This window comes from Pantherophis guttatus, chromosome 4 (assembly GCF_059756535.1).
Source record: "Pantherophis guttatus breed Tessera chromosome 4, ASM5975653v1, whole genome shotgun sequence".
NCBI lineage: Eukaryota > Metazoa > Chordata > Lepidosauria > Squamata > Colubridae > Pantherophis > Pantherophis guttatus.
The window spans coordinates 28,241,915-28,264,190 of NC_142066.1; the positions used below are offsets into that span (position 1 = coordinate 28,241,915).

General features: G+C 40.7%; 1 protein-coding gene across 1 annotated transcript in view; it reads right to left on the minus strand.

Annotated features, from left to right (window-relative positions):
• LOC117666706 (C-Jun-amino-terminal kinase-interacting protein 3-like) overlaps positions 1 to 14,093 on the minus strand; it is a 44,216-nt gene extending 30,123 nt beyond the window's left edge. The window contains exons 1-6 of the mRNA XM_034419513.3: positions 13,139 to 14,093; positions 10,752 to 10,872; positions 9,301 to 9,371; positions 9,109 to 9,197; positions 4,816 to 4,894; positions 4,580 to 4,685 (exon numbers count right to left, since the gene is read on the minus strand). Of these exons, the coding sequence (XP_034275404.2) occupies positions 4,580 to 4,685; positions 4,816 to 4,894; positions 9,109 to 9,197; positions 9,301 to 9,371; positions 10,752 to 10,872; positions 13,139 to 13,438 (766 nt within the window). The 5' untranslated portion in view covers positions 13,439 to 14,093. The remainder of the gene's footprint in view (positions 1 to 4,579; positions 4,686 to 4,815; positions 4,895 to 9,108; positions 9,198 to 9,300; positions 9,372 to 10,751; positions 10,873 to 13,138) is intronic.
• Between the last annotated feature and the right edge of the window lie 8,183 nt (positions 14,094 to 22,276).

The following is a 22,276-nucleotide window of genomic DNA, read 5'->3' on the forward strand; positions in this document are numbered from 1 at the left end:
TACAATTCAAGGTAAAGTTATAGATAGATATTTACAGGAAGAGAATATTCCTGTAGTTACACCAGAGCAAAGGGAAGGATTGAACCAACCAATAACTTCGGAGGAAATTATTTTAGCAATTAATTTAATTTAGCAGTTAAAAGGGGGTAAAGCTCCAGGCACAGATGGACTGACAGCTGTTTATTATAAAAATTTGCAGTTAGAAATGGTGGAAACATAAGGAATTATTTAGCAAAATTCAAGCTGGAGGAGATGTACCCCCATCCTGGAGAACAGCTTTTATTTCATTGATCCCAAAGGAGGATCAAGATCATAGTCAACCCAAAAATTATAGGCCAATATCGCTTTTAAACACTGATTATAAGATTTTTGCTAAAATATTAGCAAATAGGTTAATGATAATTATGCAACAAGTGATTCATAATGATCAATCTGGATTTATAAGTGGGAGACAAATGAAATGTAATGTAAGACAAATTGTAAATTTATTGGAATATTTGGAAAGAAACAACCAAGTCCCTGCAGCGCTTATTTTTTTGGATGTGGAGAAGGCATCTGATCTATTGAATTGGCAATTTTTATTGAAAATAATAGAAAAGATGCAGTTTGGAGAGTATTTTACACAATCTATTAGGGCAATATACCAGAGACAAACAGCAAAAATAATAATTAATGGTGGTTTAACAGAAACTTTTAAAATTGAAAAAGGAACAAGACAGGGGTGCCCTTTGTCACCATTATTGTTTATTTTAACTTTGGAACTTATATTGAATAAAATACGAGGGTCAAATAAAATAAAGGGAATTAAAATTAGACATCATGATTATAGACTAAGAGCATTTGCAGATGACTTGGTTGTTACTTTAACTCAACCAGTACAATCAGTTATAGGTTTAATGGACATAATTAGCCAATATGGACAAGTGTCTGGATTCAAAATAAACAAACAAAAAACAAAGATAATAACTAAAAATATGACGGTAAAGCAAATAGAAGAACTAGAAAGATTAACGGGATTTGAAATAGTAAAAAAGGTTAAATATTTAGGGGTATATATTACAGCTTCAAATGTGAAATTATATAAAAATAATTATGAATTGTTATGGCAAAAAATACAGAAAGAGATGGAGAATTGGGGAAAATTACAATTATCTTTGTTGGGAAGAATAGCAGCAATAAAAATGAATGTTTTACCCAGGTTTTTATTTTTGTTCCAAATGATACCAATACTCAAGAAAGATGTAAATTTGAGGGAATGGCAGAAGGGTATTAATAATTTTGTTTGGGCAGGGAGAAGACCAAGAATAAAGTTAAAAATAATACAAGATATACGTGAAAGAGGAGGTCTTAAAATGCCTAATTTAAGATTATACTATGAAGCAGCTGTCCTATCAATAATCAGTGACTGGATTAATTCAACAGAAGAAAGGATATTGAATATTGAAGGATATGATTTGTTATATGGTTGGCATGCTTATTTATTATATGATAAGAAGGTGAATAAGACCTTTAAAAGCCATATACTAAGGAATGCCTTGTTACGAGTTTGGAAAAAGTATCAATATAAGTTAAATTATAAGATACCTATATGGGCAATACTCAGACATGCGATAGAGAATATAAGTGTAGAACAAAAGCAAGAGGTGATTATCTATAAAGAGCTTCTTAAAATGGAAGGGGGTATATTGCAGTTAAAGTCCTTAAATGCATTAAAAGAAGAAAGGATAATTCAAACTTGGTTTCAGTATGGACAGCTGCAAGCTAGATGGAAAGACGAGCAGAGAATCGGTATCATGCAGAACGAGGAAAATTTGGTAAAACAAATTAGAGATCAAAGCCAAATGCATATGAAAAGATTATATAATATATTGATAGAAATAGATTCAGAAACGGAATTAGTTAAGGATTGTATGATAAAATGGGCACAAAATATTCAGGAACCAATAATGATGGAAACTTGGGAAAAAATATAGGTTAGAAATGTGAAATTTTCGCAAGCGCAAAATTTAAGAGAAAATTTTTATAAAATGTTTTACAGATGGCATTTAGATCCTAAAAAGTTAGCCTGTATGTATCCGAATTTGCAATCTAAGTGTTGGAGATGCAATTGTGATGATGCTACCTATTATCATATATGGTGGACCTGTAAAAAAGTTAAAGCATTTTGGATTAAAATATGGTGGATTATCCAAAATATTCTTAAAAAGAAGATAAGATTTATTCCACAGTTGTTTTTGTTGGGTATAATTACAGATTGTACGGTTATAGAGACTAAATTGATTTTAAATTTAATAACTGCAGCTAGACTTTTGGTGGCGCAATATTAGAAGAAGGAAGATTTGCCTACTATTGAAGAATGGACATTAAAAGTAGCGAATTTAGCAGAAATGGCAAAAATTTCAGTATATTTGAAAGATTATTCACAAGAAAGATATATATCGGAATGGAGAAGATGGATTGATTATATTCAAAACAAATATCGGACTAAAAAGTATCAAATAGCTTATGAATGAATAGAAAAATTAAGAGTATTCATATTTAGTTAAGTAAAAAGGGAGTTAAAATGTGAAGGGGGGGATAGGAGTCCATAGATAGTTAGCTTTGTTTAGTATATTATTGTTAATTGTTATACCCTGTATTTTGTTCCGGGAAGTTCGGGGTGGGGGGGTGAGGGGTGAGGGTAAGGGAGGGGGAGAGGGGGAAATATTTGTAAAAAAATTTTTTGTAAAACTCTTTAATTTAAAAAAAAAAAAAAGATGTGTGGACTTCAACTCCCAGAATTCCCCAGCCAGAAAGAATTCCTAGATTTACTTTTAAGTAAGGATCTGTACAGGTAATCCTTAATCTACAATCATTCGTTTAGTAACTGTTCGAAATTACAATGGCACTGAAAAAGTGACTTATGAGCGTTTTCACATTTATGACCATTGCAGCACCCCATGGGCACATGGTTAAAATTCAAATGCTTGGTAACTGGTGCATATTTATGACAAGTTGCAGTATCTTGGGATCAGGTGACCTTATGACAAACAAAATCAATGGACAAGCCAGATTCACTTTACAACTGTGTTACTAACTTAACAACTGCAGTGACTCACTTAACAACTGTGGCAAGAAAGGTCATAAAATAGGGCAAAACATACTTAACAAGTGGCTCACTTAACTATGGACATTTTGGGCTCAATTATTATGAGTAAGTTGAGAACTACCCGTAAAACACAGTAGAAAAAACATTCCGTCCAACCTTCTTGCTTTCATTTGTATTGAGCCTTTACCCAGAGAGAGATCCCACAATGGCTTCTAACCTAAACTTACACAGCCCACTCTATCACTTCAGAACTCTATTATCCACACTGCAAGTAATTCAAAGCTGGCAAGTGTGACTTCCAATAACAATAGCACTTAGACTTATATTTCGCTTCACAGTGCTTTATGGCCCTAAGTGGTTTACAGAGTCAGCATATTGCCCCCAACAATCTGGGTCCTCATTTTACCCACCTCAGAAGGATGGAAGGCTGAGTCAACCGTGAGCCGCTCAGAATCGAACTCCTGGAGTGAGCAATGAGTTAGCCTGCAATACTGCATTCTAACCACTGCACCACCACAGCTTTTCGTTAAAGTCAGTGGAGCATAGTTTAGGCATAGAGAAAGCCATAACTTCAGTTTTTGGCTGTTGTAGGAGCACAGGTGGAGAAGGACCTCTCTCAAAGACCACTGAGAGATACAGCCAAGCAAATAAGAGCACAGTGTTAGAGACTGGGGATCAGCAACTTAAACTCAAAGAGGCACATCTAGCTGGTGACTATTATCCGCAGCCTTTGGCAATCAATTAGTTCAGAAAATTTACCTGCCCCTTCCTTACAGTTTGCTATTTGGGAGAAGGAGAAAAGAGAGTACCAGAAAGGGAAAGAAGTGGGGTGAGGGAAGGAGAGAGGAAGAAGAGTATCAGAAAAAGAAAAAAGTGATATTGGTATTTATTTATTCTTTCATTCATTACTTTGCCTTTATTGTTTTTATAAATAACTCAGGGCACTTCTCCTCCTATTTCCCCCCCAAAAAAACAACAAGATGAATTGGACTGAGAGAGAGTGACTGGCCCAAAGTTATCCAGCCAGCTTTCATCTTAAAGCAGGACTAGAACTCACCGTCTCCTGGTTTCTAGCCTGGTGCCTAGATCAAATTGACTCTTGGTATTAAGGCTGACACAGAGCTCTGCTTGTTTCAGCACTCGTTATTGTCTGAGGTTCCAGCAGATGATTCCTGGCAAAAGTAATCACCATGAGGAAAAAAATGTTGGCCCCAGTATCCCCACATCCACAAATCCATGATGTAGGAGTTAAAAACATTTAGGCAAGAAACCATGAATTTTTAGTCCTGCCTTAGGGACAAAAACCCACTGAGTGACTTTGGGCTAGTTACTTTCTCTCAACCCTAGGAAGAAGAAAGTAGTGACCAAGCACTCATGAAAAATATTGCCAAGAAAACCATAGGGACCTGTTTTAATCTACTTGAAATAGTACTCCAGTTTGGGATTAAAACTGATCCTACCAAAGAGAGAAAGAGAAAATATCCTTCATACCATCCTTTTCTGGCTGAATTTCCTGTGCCAAGGGAAACGCATTTCTTTCTGCAACCTTCTGGGGCGTTTTCTCTGAATGAGAAAGTTCATTCATTTCTCCATGTTCCTAAAAAGATCCAGCAGATGGAGAGAAAAAACAGAATTTGTTTTATGGCTCCCCTTAATGCCCCCGTTTCTCACCAGTCTTCTCAGCCATCACTGCAGCCATCAGATTCCCCTCACCAGATTCCACCTACCATTGAGGTCTCAGGAGGCTTCAAGTCTGAGGGGCTTGATAGAAACTCTGGAGGTACACGAAGTGGTGGAGGCTTCAACCTGTTCATTGAGGGAGAAAGAAGAAAAAGATCTTGATTTTCTCATGTCTGCCTTGGTCTGTTTAAATGTCTTGGAAAGTTTAGGTCAGTGCCATTTCTTATACCTTCCACCCTACTTAAAAGCAGTATTTTTTTTTAATGACCATTTAATCCCTTTATTCAGGGTGGAGTTGGGGTGACTGAATAGAGCTGAGCATTTACTGGCTGGATGCCTTTCCTGACGCCTATGTGAAGTTTGCAGCAGATATTTTCTCTTTGCACCCTCGGAGGCAGGTAGTTAAACTACTCTAATTATCAATGTAATTAAAATAGGCACACATTATTTCTTCCCTCCCCCCAAAAAAACATTTTTAAAGGGGTACTAATATATATGTCTGTGAAGAATCTCAATCATCCAGGTCATGGTTGTCCCAAAGGTGCTTTTTACAAAAGGCAACTGGATTTGGGTTTTTTTTCCTTTGAAAACTGCTGGCTTCTCATCCAAGAAGCTTCTTCAGTTCTGACTTGTGGGGAGCGGAAGGATTTGTCTTCTTTGCAGTCATCTGCAAAATGCAGAGTCCTAATGACCAGATGCCTGCAAAGAATATAAATCCATCCATTCCCCAACAGTCAGTTAGAACTGAAGAAGCTTCTTGGATGAGAAGCAAAAGGTTTTCTAAGGGAAAAAAAACCTAAGAAAGTCCAATTGCCTTTTGGAAAAAATACCTTTGGGGCGCCGATATAACACACTGAATAAAAACAGAAAGATGAATAGTTTATTGCTGTTGTTAATGGCCTGGGAGACTTATTTGTTATCTTTTTAAAAGGCAAGAGAAGGCAAATACTAGCCAGATTTGAATGAAATACAGTAAACCTGTCACCAAATAAGGCTTTCTCTGCAGTGCCCTGCATGATTTCTGAAGGTAGTTAAAGGACTCAGTAGCAATCTATCTCTACCCAGTCTTTTGGGAACAACTAATTGTCATAGCTATGGAGGAGGTAAATGTCACTGCACATATACATACATACACAAACACATACACATACACAAAGCTAACTAATCTTGAATATGTGCAAATTGTGGCAGTTGCCTGTGCGTTACAAGCCAGAGTTCAGAACTGCCTTTATTTCAATATGCTATTGCTGGACAAGCACAGAAGTCTTTCCTTCCGTTGCAAATGGTCAACAACAGTGATGGATTGGCTCCTGTGGTATGTGGCTAACTGGGACATCCTGCAACTCCCTATCATCTCAGAATTCACCCAGCCATTGTGGAATTTCAAATTATTGGTTTATATCAGTGATGGTGAACCTTTTAGACACTGAGTGCCCAAACTGCACATGCAGGGACATGCGCAAATGCACAGCAGAGACCCGAAGACCAGCTGGCCGGCAGGAGGCGGGGCATCCCAACATTGGCAGTGCGGCAAGAGGTAAAATCTTTTTCTTTCGTGAACTTTTGTTTCATTGTTTGCAGGGAAACAGAAGCTCATGAAAGAAACGCCACGGAGATCTGACCTGAGGTGACAGCATGCGTGCCAGCAGAGAGGGCTCTGCATGCTACCTCTGGAACTCACGCCATAGGTTCACCATCACGGTTTATATCTTAATTTGTTACAGGGAGTCCTCAACTTACAACCATAACTGAGGCTGCCGATTTCGGTCATAAGTCATGATGGTCATCATGTGTCTGACCCGATTTTATGACCATTGTTCACTTGGGAGATTTTATTTATTTATTTATTTATTTATATTTTATTTATTTATTTATTATTTGTTGTTTGTTTGTTTGTTTGTTTGTTTATTAAATCTGTATGCCACCCTATCTCCAAAGACTCAGGGCAGCTCACAACGACAATCGACCAAGTGACTGTTAAAAACAGCAAATATACACAAAAGAATAAAAAAAGTTTTTTAAAAATTTAAAATATACTACCCCATCAGTCTAGGCCGGGGGACATAAATAGCCAGGTTTTCAATTCACGGCAGAAGATGCGAAGGTCAGGGGCCAACCGGAGCCCCAAGGGAAGTTGATTCCAGAGGGTGGGGGTGCTCACAGAGAAGGCTCTACCCCTGGGGGTCGCCAGCCGACATTGTCTAGCCAACGGCACCCTGAGTAGGCCCTCTCTGTGAGAGCGGACTGGGCAATGGGAAGTTGACGCTGGTTGCAGGTGGTCCAACAAATAGCCTGGGCCTAAGCCATGAAGGGCTTTATAGGTTAACACCAGCACCTTGAATCTCACCCGGAGGGCAACCGGCAACCAATGCAAGCCGCGCAGGAGTGGTGTAATATGGGAGTATTGGGTCCCTCCCGCAACAACCCGTGCGGCCGCATTCTGTACCAGCTGAAACCTCCGGGTGGTCTTCATGGGTAGCCCCAGGTAGAGAGCATTGCAGTAGTCGATCCGGGAGGTGACTAGCACATGAGTGACTGTGTGTAGGGCATCTTGGTCCAAGTATGGGCGCAACTGGCGCACCAGGCAAACCTGGGCAAATGCCCCCCTGGTCACGGCCGTGATATGACCCTCCAAACTCAGCCGTGAATCCAAGAGGACGCCCAAGTTGCGCACCCTGTCTACGGGGGGCAACACCTCGTCCCCAATAGACAGCGTTGGAACGTCTTGCTCGGCCCGAGATGCCAGTATCCACAGCCACTCGGTCTTGGCCGAGTTGAGTCGAAGCCTATTATTCCCCATCCAGATCCGTACCGCTTCCAGGCACTGGGACATCACATCGAGGGCATCACTAGGCTGGTTCGGGGTGGATATAAAAAGCTGGGTATCATCAGCGTACTGATGATACCCCACCCCAAAACCACGGATGATCTCTCCCAGCGGCTTCATGTAAATGTTTAACAGAAGGGGCGAGAGGACCGACCCCTGGGGCACCCCACAAGTGAGGGGCCTCATGGCTGACCTCTGCCCCCCTGCCAACACCACTTGCGTACAACCCGAGAGGTAGGAGGCGAACCACTGTAAAACGGTGCCACCTACTCCCAACCCCTCGAGGCGTCGCAGCATGATACCATGGTCGATGGTATCAAAAGCCACCGAGAGATCTAATAGGACCAGGACCGAGGAATGACCCCTGTCCCGAGCCCTCCAGAGAGCATCCACCAGCGCGACCAATGCCGTCTCCATGCTGTAACCGGGCCTCTAACTCGATTGGCACGGAACTTGGTAATTTTTGCTGGAAACAGGAAGCAAATGAAGGGTTTCGGCAAAAGCATTGTAAAAGTCATGTGACCAAGTGATACTGCAAACAACCATAAATGCGGGCCAGTTGCCGAGCACCAAAATGTGGTCTCATGACTGTGGGAGGATGAGATGGAGTGCAGTAATAGGAACTTTGGAACTGGGTCATAAGTATCTTGGGGAGGGCGTCTGTCACAATTTTGAATGGTTGCTAAGTGAACGGTTGTAAGTGAAGGAGTAGAAAATCATTAATCAGTAACACACGATGAAGTCAAACTTGTTGATTTGAGCCAGGATCATGGACAAAAATTTTCTTCTTTGACAATAAGAGAGACTCTGCTCTACTCAGTATAAGGACTCTCTAGAACAGTGTTGGCGAACCTTTTCGGCACCAAATGCCGAAATGGGACCACACACATGTGCACTGGCCACCTGGTCTTCCGGCTTCTGCCGCGCATGCATATGCGAAGACCAGCTGGCCAGGGCGCCTGTGCCTGTCAGAAACCAGAAAATCATCTTGGCTACTCTTTTGGTTTCCAGCACTCTCACATGTGTGAAGACCAGCTGGCTGGTGTGCCAGAACCTGGAAGAGCAATGGGCGATGACTCGCGTGCCCAGAGAGATGGCTCTGTGTGCCACTTCTGGCACGAGTGCCATAGGTTCGCCATCACGGCTCTAGAAGATCCCAAATTTTCCTTTCAGCAAGGGGAGGGGGGATCTAAAGCAAAAGAAAGTGGCTTCGGAGGAGGAGGGTGGGCATAGACACTGTCCTTGTTGATACCTTCTTAAGGAAATGGTATCTTTTCCTGAGCTGCATTTATCTCAGGAAAACACATGTTTGAATTAAGTCCAACAAGCTTTTTTGAAATGAGCACTATCAGTGCTTCCAGACCTCAAAAAATATTTTCCTGGGAGTGCACAGCCAGGAAAAGAAGCCACTTAAAGGGCACTGACCTTACCTCACAACTTCTCCAGGCATCTTTCCTGCTTTGGTCCTAAAATCCTGCACACACACACAGTCCTTCCCTCCCTCCTTCCAAACCTTTTATTTTCTGTGGATGAAGTAGTAGTTTGTCCTGGACCAGCTGATGCTGCTTTTTGTGATCTCAGTTCTTTGTAACTTTGTACCATCTGAAAGAAATAGAAGAGGAAGTGTGACAGTGGTTTGGCTGGGAAAGAGAAGGGGAGGGGAGGTGAGAAGGGCCACGGAAACACTCCGATTGTTCAAAAGTACCTTTGTGTGGCTCTGATTGAGAATCGAAATCTCCTTGAGCAGTGAAGTTTTTTGTTCCTCCAAGCCAGCCACTGCGAAGCAAGAGAATGGTGGGTTTTTTTCTCACTAACAAGACCTTAAATCAACCTTAACTTGGCTGTTTTCAAACTGTTCAAACTGTTTAATGCTAAAATATTTTCCTCATATTTTATTTGCACAGCTCAAGTGGGAAACAGAGCAGGAAGGATCCATTTCCTGGAAGATTTAACTCTGATGATCCAGTTCCAATAACCTCCTGTGTGAAAAATACCCTAATGTTGTAGATTAATGCAGAGAATGCTGAGGCTGTAATTCTACATCCATTTGGGAATCAATCTCATTTGAATGTGGAAAAGTCTATTTCAAAGAAGAAATTTATAGGATGGACTTATACAAATCTTCTCATTTTTGTAAGGCAACAGAGACTTTTGCTAGCAATGCTTTATGCTAAGTATACAGCACTTTTTTTTCAAGGAAGAATGATTCTTCCAAAACCATGGATGTTTTTATCTGTTCTATATTCTACATAAGCTGACAAGTATTGTTTGATTGCAGTGGGATAGAAATGTGAAAAATAAAATTGGGAACTGAAAAAAATAAAACTAACTTTAATTAAAATTAGCATTAAAAAAAATAACCATCTGCATGTTCTGGAACTGGTTTTTGAAAAAAAGCAACGTTAATAGAATATTCTCTTTTCTATGGCAATTCTTAAATAGGCTGTTTTGAGCAATGTCTGAAAAATACATAGATACAATTAGGGATCATATATAATCCTGTTAAAACAAACCTTCACACAAAGGGAGGCAGTGAAGCAGTGAGTTAACATTTTGACAAATGCCAATAGCATTATTAAAGTGTTTCCATAATAGAATATTTTATTAGCTGTAAACTTAAAATAATTATCAGGCTTATCTGCTAAACAGAAGCTAAAATCCAGCAAAACTGCATCACTTGAAATATTGTGATAGGCAATCAAATTCTCTTCATTGATCCAGCTGTTAAACCCTGTTCAGTTCAATGGCCTTCAACTCTCATCTCCAAAACTGCACAGCAGTTTAATCTATATTTCCTAATGATTTTGATGTACCTTGAATAAAATGTTTATGTAACTTACACTGTGTCTCTTCTCTTACACCCAATCTTGGCTAACGAGATAGACCAGTCTAGCTAGAGCTGTCAAAAGTGGAGATGTGCGAGGGCACAGAATGGGGCATGCCTATTATGGGATGGGCATAGGAGGGACTGTATGTTCCTACAAGCAAAGATGAGAGAAAAGATACTAACTGGACGCCTGCTACTTGAATTTATTTTATCCATATCATGGCAAATCTACACCCTCAAGAGACAGACGGGGCTCATTACAGGTTGACAGAGAATATGGAATAGTAGTACATTGGCATCATACAGATATTTGGCAAAATAATTCTTACCCTGATCTGCATAGCTTCGTGCTTTGCTGTCCAGGATTCGGCTCTGGCCCTCTAACTGGCTCACAGCTGTTGAATGCGCTTTCCGTTCCTGATCCATCATGTCCTCCAATTCCATGAATCGCTAGGAAAGAGAATCCAAGAATCAACCCCTCCTCTTGTTACAGATCTAGTTGATCTCTCCAAGCTTTCACCATCCCTTCAGGCTGATTTCCTTCAGGCCAATTACTTCTCTGCCTCATACCTTTACTACTCCAGTTCAAATGCTCACCCACCATATCCAGTATGAAATTATTGCCACTTATGCATTAAGATTTATCTATCAGCGTAAGGTTATTTCATTGGCCTAGGGACATTCTTTTCCTAATCAAGACAAACCTGAGCAGTTGTTGTTTTAGCAAAATAGGGTCCCAACATTACTTTAAGATTGTGAGTGGCATATAAAGAGAATGAATAAATTAGTACTGTTTGTTTTCTCCTCTGATCACAAAACCCAATAATCCCCTTTGTGTTCCTAGTAACTGTATTGCCACTGGTATTGGATTTAATAGAAAATAGTCATCACACACACACACACACACACACACACACACACACACACACACACAAATACTTCTGTGGATTTTGGCTCCTGGCGAATTATATGGATGCATACACACAATTTTCTTGCCATGATATGAAAGTAGCATTTTGGCTTCCCAATGAAGCTTGAATATTAGTTATTGAGTAACTTTATCCTCCATGAATTTGTTCTCTTTTGAAGCCACACAATTCACCATCACATCTTGTTTATCTACACATTTTATTTTATTTTTTTGTTATCCTTTTACCGTTAGGGTCCATTGGATCATCCTAGGTCTATTGAGAATTGAAAAAAATCCTTATCTCCCTTTCGACACAGAACATCATTTTATACACTTCTGATCATTTTCCCCATATTTGCGTCTTTTTTTGCCTAAACTAAAAAAAACCTCATCATTTTAATATTTTAGATTAAAAGACCTTGTCCAACATGACAGTGCCCCTTTTAATTTAATTAGTAGATATTATTCCGCCTTTATTCCTTTAGAACAGAAGTGGGAACGATGGCCCCTTTATGACTTGTGGGCTTCAAGTCCCAGAATTCCTGAGCCAGCATGGAGTCCATGAAGTCCACATGTCTTAAAAAGGCCATCGTTGTCCTCCCCACCTTTAGAAGTAACTCAAGGCAATAGACTTACATACCACTTTACAGTGCGTTACACCCCTCTCTAAGTGGTTTACAGAGTCACCTTCCACCTTACATTAAAGCAGCAGTTAAGTTGACTTCTGAAGATAAGAATTTTTACTCTGATACATATCACAGGTCATTAGCTCATATTGAACCCCATGAAGTATCAATGAAAACTCAAAAAAGGACGAAAGACAAAATATATACATTTTAAATCAGGAATCTGGAGACAGTTCCTATGAATTGCAAGGAGTCAACTGGTTCTGGATCAAATAAGGGTTGAAATGACAATGCTGTGGAACTAGAAACATTAAAATGCTTCTAGAAAACTGTGGAGGATTGACAAATCAGGAGAATGAAAAATATCAGAAAAATTATGACTAAGATGTAGGGACAGGATCAAAGTGATAACTGGAATGTCCTCGAAAGAGGTCTTATTGGGGGTGAGACTTTATCCAGGAGTTGAGTTTGACTCAGTGGTATCTATAGAGCAAACTGCTCTTTGACCTGAACTATCAGACATTATTCGGAAATGTCAGCAAACGTGGCATTTCACTCATCTGGTGAAAAATGCCAGTATAAAACCTTGGATCAATCTCCAGTTTGCCTTCTTTGGTGAAGAGGCTGCTTATGTCTACGTTCTCTTCTTTAACCACTTATTGTACTGACAATCTGTCTCATATCAGGACCGATTGCTTCGCTCAGGAGCCTTCGCTGGTGGTTTGTTTTTGGTTTTTTTTGTCAAAAATTTCTGGGAATTGACAGAAGTCCAATTCAGCTTTCCCAGTTAACCCGTGGCAGCATTAGCCATGAATAACCACGTCTGTCTGTCTGTCTCCAGGGCAGGATAGGTCTTGGTTTGCTATGATTACACAAGTCTTCCTGGGAAAGTTTCATTAGACGAGACAAGAAGATGAGAATATAAAAAGTTTTTCGCGTTGTGGCTTGTCGGGCAGGAGAGCGCCCCTCCCGACCGCTGAGGAGGAGGAGGAGGAGGAGGAGGCAATCATCTTGCCCGACAGCTCCGGCTGGCACCAGTTGGCATGTAAGCTCTCTGATCAGGAATTGCTGGACCGTCCCTCTCTCTCCTCTGCCGTCGCCAGCTGAGACTTAAACCAAGGTCTGAAGATCGTAAAAGTTAGTCGACGCCGCCGCCGACGGAGCGGAAGGCGATACCCACCTCGTCTGCCCGCTTGCGCCCTGCCCGTTCGCGCTCGTATTGCTCCAGGAGCCGCAGACGGTCATCGCGCAGCCGCTCCAGTGCCTGGTCCCGGTCTTTCACCTGCCCGCAAGCCTCCTGCAGGGCCTCCAGGACGGAAACCACCTGCGGCAGCAGCCCAGAGACCGCGGTAGGGCCGTGGGCGCCCACCAGCCGCTCCAGTTCCCCGTACAAACCACCGGCCATCACGGACACCAGCTCCTCGTAAGGCGCCGGGCTGCCATCTCCATCTCCCCCAAAGGTCTCCTCGGGGTCATCCATGGCGAAGTGCTCTAACCACTGCACTCTCCAGCCTGGCGCTGGGGACACACGGGGTGCCTGGGCTCCTTAACTCTCCTGCCCCGATTTCCCCGGATTCCTCTAAATTAGGGGGAAACACCGGGACCACTTCAATTCCCTCCCCGCTCGCCCGCACCCCCAAAAGCAGGCAACTTATACGATTGCTTCCCCCCCCCCCCCGAGAAAGCAAGGAGGTCGTAGCCTAGGACTCGATTCCCAATTTCCCTCCAGATCCAAGATACGATCCCCTTGCTATAGGCACTCTAGATTCTGCCCCATAGATCCATTCCCTTGCACTCCCTGGCTTCCACTTTCTGGAGGTCTCACCACTAGGCAAAACTGCCTCTGGGGTTCCAGGGGTCTCTCCCTCCTCCCTCCTCCCCTCCAATCGCCCTTCTGCCTCTTCCCCCGCCCCCCGACGGTCCCTGGCCTGAACTTCTGATTCGCTTCCCTCCAGCGGCGGTCGCTGCGATCCCAACTTCAAGTCACTTTCCAAGAAGAAAAGAGGGCGGGCCCAGAAGCCCACAAGTCTACCAGTAGCAGGCGAGGAAAGCCCTAAGGCTGGCCAATGGCGCGCCCGCCTGCGGCCTGGTAGCCAATAGCACGCTCGGAGGTGGGAGTGCTCCGGCGAAGGGCCGGCAAAAGGGGAAGATCGTATGTGAAGATTCTGGCATCATATGATTCTTGGTCATGTGACCTGGAAAAGCTGTCTGGGTGGAGAAGGGTGGGGAATTGCAACGTGAGTCCCTTTTGGCATGGGGGGGGAGGGGTTCAGGTGTGGGCACCGTCTTGGATAATATTAATACTGGGTTTTCCCCGTGGGGAATAACACGAGCTTGGTTTGCAACTCCCTGTTGCTTTACAAGTAGGTTACTCTACTATTTAGAGATTTGGCTGCCTTGCTTTTGAGCCGCCCATTCCTTTTCCCAGCACGTGCATAAGTCTCTAGAGCAGTTTCCCAACCTGGCAATTTTAAGCTGAGTTGGACTTCAACTCCCAGGATTCCGGGGAGCTGGGGAATTCTGGGAGTTGAAGTCCAGCTTAAAATTGTCCAGGTTGCGGAACACAGGTCTAAAGGTTTTCTTGGGTTGTTTGCACAATATAAGTTTTTTATTTTTATATAGAACATGTTAATTTGCTTTATTGTGTTTTGAGACGGACAGCCTTTTAGAATGCAATTTTATGTACATTACCCAACAAGAAACTTCACTAAATTTATGATTACTTTATAAGTACATATATAACTATACCCAGGTTCATTAAACAGGTACTCTTATATTTAAACAGGTACTAAACTGCTTTTAGTTTTTGATGGTACTATACTCTGCTTCATCCAGGTTTGATAGCAGCTAAGGGTAAGAAGCAGAGTGTTCTTGGTGGTAGCACTGAGATTCTGCTGTCTTTTGCACAATATCTTGCAAAATATTGTTAACATTGTAAAATACTTAACTTCCTGTAACTTTTAGTATTGTCTCTGATATTTTTTGAATGGCTGCTTAATTATAGAGCAATTATTGTTTTTAACTTTGTCTTGTTGCATTTTTAGAAGCATTGCATGCCATTTTGATAGAAAATAGAATAAAGGATGTAAAATGATAGATAGAAAGAAAGATAGATAGATAGAAAGAAAGAAAGAAAGCGTAAGGAGAATACAGATACCTTAGATATGTTTTAACACATCTAATTGGATTTGGGTGTTCAGTTAAAGACATACAACCTAAAGTTATACAGGATCTTGTCATAAACAAAGAAAATCTTAGCATCTTTACTCAGAAATCATTTCTATAGTCATCTTTGGCAAAAAGGAATAACTACTATCAAATAATTTTATTTCTGGCAGTAGCAAAGTAATCAGCTTATACCAGCTTTCCCTAATCTGCCTGTCCACAGATGTGTTAAGACTACAAATCCCAAGGAATGAGAATTTGAAGTGTTGTACTCTGAGCACATCTGGTGGCTATGAGGTCAGAGGAGGTGATCATATACTGTATGTAGTGATAAACTGGAAAGTCTCAAGCCTCCTTTCTGAAATCTTTTAGTCTTCACTCTGGTCCTATTTTCTGCCCAAGGTTAGAACTTGGTAGTAGTTTCCATTTCTACCACTGAATTTCCCAAGAGATGCCTTACCTCTGGTGTGTGTGAGAAATAAGACTTCCATGCCCTGCTACCTTTCTGTAAATAGATGACAAGAATGAAATAATTATTCTAGCACCATGTCCTAAAGATAGTATTAAAGATATCGGTCTGCCTACCTTTTGGGAGATTGAATAATCTCACAAGAGATAAAGAAAAACCAAACTTTATTTAAAAAAAAATCTATGAAATCACATATCAACTTAACATTTTTAAATTATAAAATACAGTCTTGCAAGACCTACAATATACTGCTGTCCAGTGTACAATAGAATAGCGGTCCCCAACCTTTGTGGCTGGGCAGCCTGGCTGGGAGTGGGGGAGAGGAGAATTGGACCACAAGAGTGGTAGGCTGGTGTGCACATGCATGTACACGTAGCTCGATTAGTTGAGCTGTGCTGCATGTGCGACCTGCTGGCCTGCCACTCATGTGAGTCAAGCTGCATGCACTTGCACGGCCCAATTGCAAATAGGGTTGGGGACCCCTGCAATAGAAAACAGCCAGATCCTTGCTAAAATACAAAAGACTGCAAGTTGGCTTTGATGGGCTAATTTTTCCTTAGGCTCCAAGTTTTAAACAGCTCAAGAACATATGGTCCCAATAGATTTGAAAAAAAAATGTATTTCATACATCATCTACATAAAAAACTCCCTTTTTATGACACTGTAATCCATGGGTGTCAAACATGTGGCATCACATTGCCGTCATGTGATGTTTCACGATGTTTTCCCCCCTCACAGAGCTGGGGTGGGTGTAGCCTGCGTGTGACGTATCCAGCCTGCAGGCCACCAGTTTGACAGCCCTGCTATAATCCCTTAATTCGGGGCAACTGGATGGAGCTGGGCATTTACTGACTGGATGCCCTTCCTGACACCACACGAAGTTTGCAGCAGATATTTTTTTTCTTTTCAACGTAGGAGAGAAACATCTGCCATGCTACCTAGGACTGAACTCTCAGTCTTCCAAGTGGAAGACGAACATCTTTTTTTTTTTTGAAGTTTTTTTATTAAACACATATTAAAACATTGGACACAGTGTAACCGTCCCGGCATTATCTTTTCCATACATACATACTATGATACTAAGTATTATATATACCTTGCTACTTATATACATTTGGTCTATTCAGTATTTACATATATAAAGACATCATTTTTCTAGCTATATTACTTATACTTTTGTCTTATCCTCTTTCATTCTATTGTAATTACATACATAACCTTAGTTCTCCATTCTATAAGTTCTAGTCAGTTCATATTTTTCATCCCTCCTTTCCGTTCCAACAGTTAATAAAATTTGCTCCGTATCTTCTAATAATCTGACTCGCCTTTATTTTTCAATTCCAATGTTAATTTGTCCATTTCCGCACATGTCAAAAATTTTTTGATCACTTCATCTAGGGGGATTTCCTTATTTTTCCAATTTTGGGCAAAAATCATTCTTGCTACTGTTATAATATGTATTATTAAGTAAATTACCCCTTTACTATATTTCCCATTTATAATTCCCAATAGGAATAGTTCTGGTTTATATTCTATTTTTTCTCCAATTACTTCTGTCAGCCATAAATGAATTTTCCGCCAATACTCCTTTGCTTTTTTACATGACACCATATATGGTAGTACATGCCTGATTCGTGATTGCACTTCCAACATTTTGGTGATCAATTTCTAAACATTTTGGCCAATTTCGCTGGTGGAAGATGCCACCTGTAGAACATTTTGTATAAATTTTCTTTATACGGTATTGCCAATGTTATTTTCCTATTTTTTTCCCATAATTCTTGCCATTTTTCTAGTTGTATATTGTACTCAAAATTTATTGTCCATGCCACCATCGTTTCTTTGACCTGCTCTTCTTCCATTTTATAATCCAATAAGAATTTATAAATTTTCTTTACCAATTTATCATTTGTCCCCAGAAAGAGCTTATCTATTATCATTAATTCCCTGTTGATGCCCCAGTCTTTCATGTCTTTCAAGTAACATGATTAGATCTGTAAATAGGACCACCACTCCAAATCTACCCCTTGTTCTTTTAATTCTTGTCTCGATTTCAGTCCCCCTTCTTCATTTATTTTATCCTTATATGTGACATATTTTCCCTGATTAATGACGTTGGGGTTACTAACACTTCTAATGTAGACAAGACAAGCATTTTCATCACTAGGCCACCACAACACTCACAATATACCTTACACATAAAAGACAGAAATATGTGCAATCATTGAGCTTGTGCAGAGAAATAAATAATTTTGGAATTAAGTAAAAAGATAAAAAAAATTAAAATTCCACATAGCTTCTGCCTAAAAGCTTTATCTCCTTTGTAGAGATAGTGTGAATCCCAAAGGAAAATCCTCTTTTTCCCTCCCTCAGGCAAGTATCTGAAGGCAATTCCAGACATTTATCTGAGTTACTGGGAAGATAATACAACCCAATACAAGTAGTCCTCGACTTATGACCACAATTGATTCCAAAATTTCTGTTGTTAAGTGAGACATTTGTTAAGTGAGTTTTGCCCCATTTTATGACCTGACTGTTTCCTAATATGATTTGATTGTTTATTTGTACCCTATGATTATCATTAACTGTTGTATCTTATGATTCTTGATGAACGTATCTTTTCTTTTATGTACACTGAGAGCATATGCACCAAGACAAATTCCTTGTGTGTCCAATCACACTTGGCCAATAAAAATTCTATTCTGTTTTGTTTTGTTTTGTTCTGTTCTGTTCTGTTCTGTTCTGTTCTGTTCTGTTCTATTCTATTTCTTGCCTCAATTGTTAAGTGAATCACTGCAGTTGTTAAGTTAATAACACTTTACGGTTGTAAAGTGAATCTGGCTTCCCCATTGATTTTGTTTGTCATAAGGTCACAGGATCCCAAGACACTGCAACTGTCATAAATATGAACCAATTGCCAAGCATCTGAAATTGATCACATGATCATGGATATGCTGCAAAAGTCATAATTGTGAAAAATGTCACAAGTCACTTTTTTTCCAGTGCCGATGAACTGTTGTAAGTTAAGAACTATCTGTATTTTTCCCAGCTCAGCCATAGTAACTTCTTCCTTGATTTTCCAAGAACTCTCCTGACATTTTCCAGTCTAGGAAAAAAAAAGCTGGACATCTGCCTTTGCTATATAGCCGTGATGGCGAATCTATGGCACGCAGAGCCTTCTGTGGGCTCACACACCATAGCCAGCTGGTCTTCTGGTTTCTGGCCCGCACATGCACGCCAGCCAGCTGATCTTTGAGGGCACTGGAGCACCAGAAAACAGCCTGAAAATGGGCAAAAAAAATGGGCAAAAAACAGGCTGTTTTCCAGGCCCTTTTCAGGCCATTTTTTGGGCCGAAAACCGACCTAAAAATGGCCTGAAAATGACCCAAAAAACAGCCTAAAACGCCTAAAAAGCAGGCATGCACTTGCCAGCCAGCTGGTCTTTGGTTTCTGGCACTCCGGCATACATGCATTCTGATTTGGGTACTCGGTGCCGAAAAGGTTCATCATCACTGCTATATAGGGTAAAAGGCATGCTCCCCCCAGTGCTAATTTTGCTCGAGGAGAATATATATATTCCCAGTCTGGATCACCAGGAGTCTGTGAATGTAGGCTAACATCTCAACTCTATGTTTAGAAATTATTTTGAGAAAATAAATGATTGTCAATGAAATACTTTAAAAACAAAAATCTTGGTTATAGGTGTATTGTGCAGAGTGATTTCTTCCACCTTTCTTTTTCTGTTAGGCCCATTTATCTCTTACAAGGACCAACTCAACAGATAAGGTTTGTGGAATTTTTAGCACTTTCAAAGAATATTTGATTAAAGTCTGAGAGAAAAGGATGAAAACTTTCATGTTGCACAAGTATTTTCATTAGGCAGGGATGTAAAAAAAAAGCTAATTCCAGCCCAATATTTTTTTAAAAAAGAAACATCAGTGTTTATTTAAAATGCAAATAGTTTTATTTCCTGTAGGGGCATAACCAAAAAGCTTTTTCTACTTCACAAAGCTGTATAGATCAAAGCATACCATTCTGGACTACGTTGCCTAATACTTGTTTAAGGAGACCTCTGAATCTTAGTTCTTTCATCAACTGCTGACTACAAAGGTTGAGCTCAGAGATTCCCAAGGTAGTAGTATTGCTATTATCCTGAGTGCAATTCCCAAATACCCTTGGCAAATTTGGAATAAAGAATCAGTTGCGATGGCTGGAACCTGGCATGAATTCAAACATCAGAGTCACATCTCGCTGAATCTTTGCACCATCAGTTTTGGGCAGCTTCTTCAGATGACCCTTTGATCATAGGTAACTCTGTTCAAATATTTAATTTTATACTTAAAACTTGAATAGCTCCGTTTTCAGTTGGAAATGAAAAATAAGTTCAACTAGATAAGGAAAGTTGAGAGTTGATCACTATTTAGAGCAGGAATAAGATGTCCAGGCACCTCCAAATGTTTTGGAGTCCTGTCAGCTTCATTCAAGAAAGCCATTGGCAAGGAATTATGGGAAATGAAGTTAAAACACCCGACAAACTCCAGATTGTCTTCTATTGATTTAGAGGCAACATATGATAAATATCTATGGGACACTGCCTTACTTCTAGCACAAAGTCTGTCTTGGCTATATTGCTCAGAGAAAGGAGTGGATAGTTCCTTTTCATTGTCTTGCCTTATGCCTGACGAAGGATTTTGGGGCTTAAAGGTTACACACCCTCCTTTGTTATTTTGATTGTGTAATAAAAAATATCTACTATAGTAGGGATGGGCAAATATGGCCCCTTTATGACCTGTGGACTTCAACTCCCAGAATTCCTGAGCCAGCTTGGCTGTCTCAGGAATTCTGGGAGTTGAAGTCCACAGGTTGTAAAAGGATCACAGTTGCCCACCCCTGAACTATGGAGTTTGAATTTCCCATGAATCAATCAGACAACACAAGTCTCTTATTCCCATATCCAAATTGTTGGGTTTTTTCTGTCTTTGGTTTTGAATACAGCAGGATCATTAGTAAAAACAGAGGTTTATGATCTATCAATGACTAACCAGTTTATTACTCCATATAAGGTTTCATGGATCATAGTCCATGCCATAGCTTTTTTTACAATGCGGTTCAAACTGCTTGGCATATTACATATTGGTAACTCCTGTTGATGTATTTACTTCTGAATTTTTCATTTAGGATTTTACAATGAATCTTTTTAGTTACCTGGAGAAAGCAAAACAGTTTAATTTCCAGGCTAAAATGGTGATTCTCTTTTCCTATTGTAAGTAATAGTAGAGAAAGGTAAAGACATTTGCAGGTTATTAGCAGACTAGAGGGTGCAATTTGGCTCATGATTCAGAATATGTAGTCCATGAAAATGGCCAATTCCCACCACAGCAAGTTTTGAGGAGTCCTTGGTATTTTCTGCTCACTAACGCTATTACCTAGTTTGGGTAATGAAACGTCTGCGAGAAAACAACCAAGCCCAGAGCATAAAGGACCCCTCATTTCAACCCTGAGCTACAAATATTCTCCCCTATTGGTACAGCACATTTTGTAATGCATTGACTGAGGGAAAGAGAGGCCAAAGAAATAGACACTACAGCTTGAATCACATTTATTTAGAAGTTAATTTTTTTTAGAGCTTGGGGAATTTTGTTTTTAGTCAATAAATTTGGAATGTATTGAATCTATAGGGGATTGGAGGATAAAATATATAAAGAATGATTGCTGGAATTGGGTATATCTAGTTCAATGAAGAGAAGAACTAGGGGAGACATGATAGCAGTGTTCCAATATCTGAGGGGTTTCCATAAAGAAGAGGGAGTCAGGCTATTCTCCAAAGCACCTGAAGGCAGGACAAGAAGCAATGGGTGGAAACTAATCAAGGAGAGAAGCAACTTAGAACTAAGAAGAAATTTCCTGTCAGTCAGAACAATTAACCAGTGGAACAGCCTGCCTCCAGATGTTGTGAATGATTCAACACTGGAAATTTTTAAGAAGAGATTGGATAACCATTTGTCTGAAATAATATAAGGTTTTCTGCCTGAGCGGGGTTGGACTAGAAGACCTCCAAGGTTCCTTCCAAATCTGTTAATCTATTTCTAATTCTATAGAGAGCCACTGTGGTCTAGTAAGTAAGGTGTTGGCTTAGAAACCAGGAGGCCTTGAGTTCTGGTGCCACCTTAGGCATGAAAGCTGGCTGGTTGACTTTGGACCAATCACCAGGAGACCATGACTTTGAGCCAGTCACTCTCTCTCAGCCCAACCCAGTATTATGTATTTTCACCACCTTGAGTTATTTATAAATTAATAAAGGTGGGATAAAAATCAAATAAACACAAAAAGAATGGTTGCTGGAATTGGGTATGTCTAGTTTAATGAAAAGAAGGACTAGGGGAGACATGATAGCAGTGTTCCAATATGCTCTCTACTTGGGGCTACCCTTGAAGACCACTCGGAGGCTTCAGCTGGTACAGAATGCGGCCGCGCGGGTTGTGATGGGAGGGTCCCGATACTCCCATGTTACACCTCTCCTGCGCGACTTGCATTGGTTGCCAGTTGCCCTCCGGGTGAGATTCAAGGTGCTGGTGATGACCTATAAAACCCTACATGGCTTAGGCCCAGGATATCTGTCGGACCATCAGCAACCAGCAACAGCTTCCCACCACCCGGTGCGTTCTCACAGGGGAGGGCCTACTC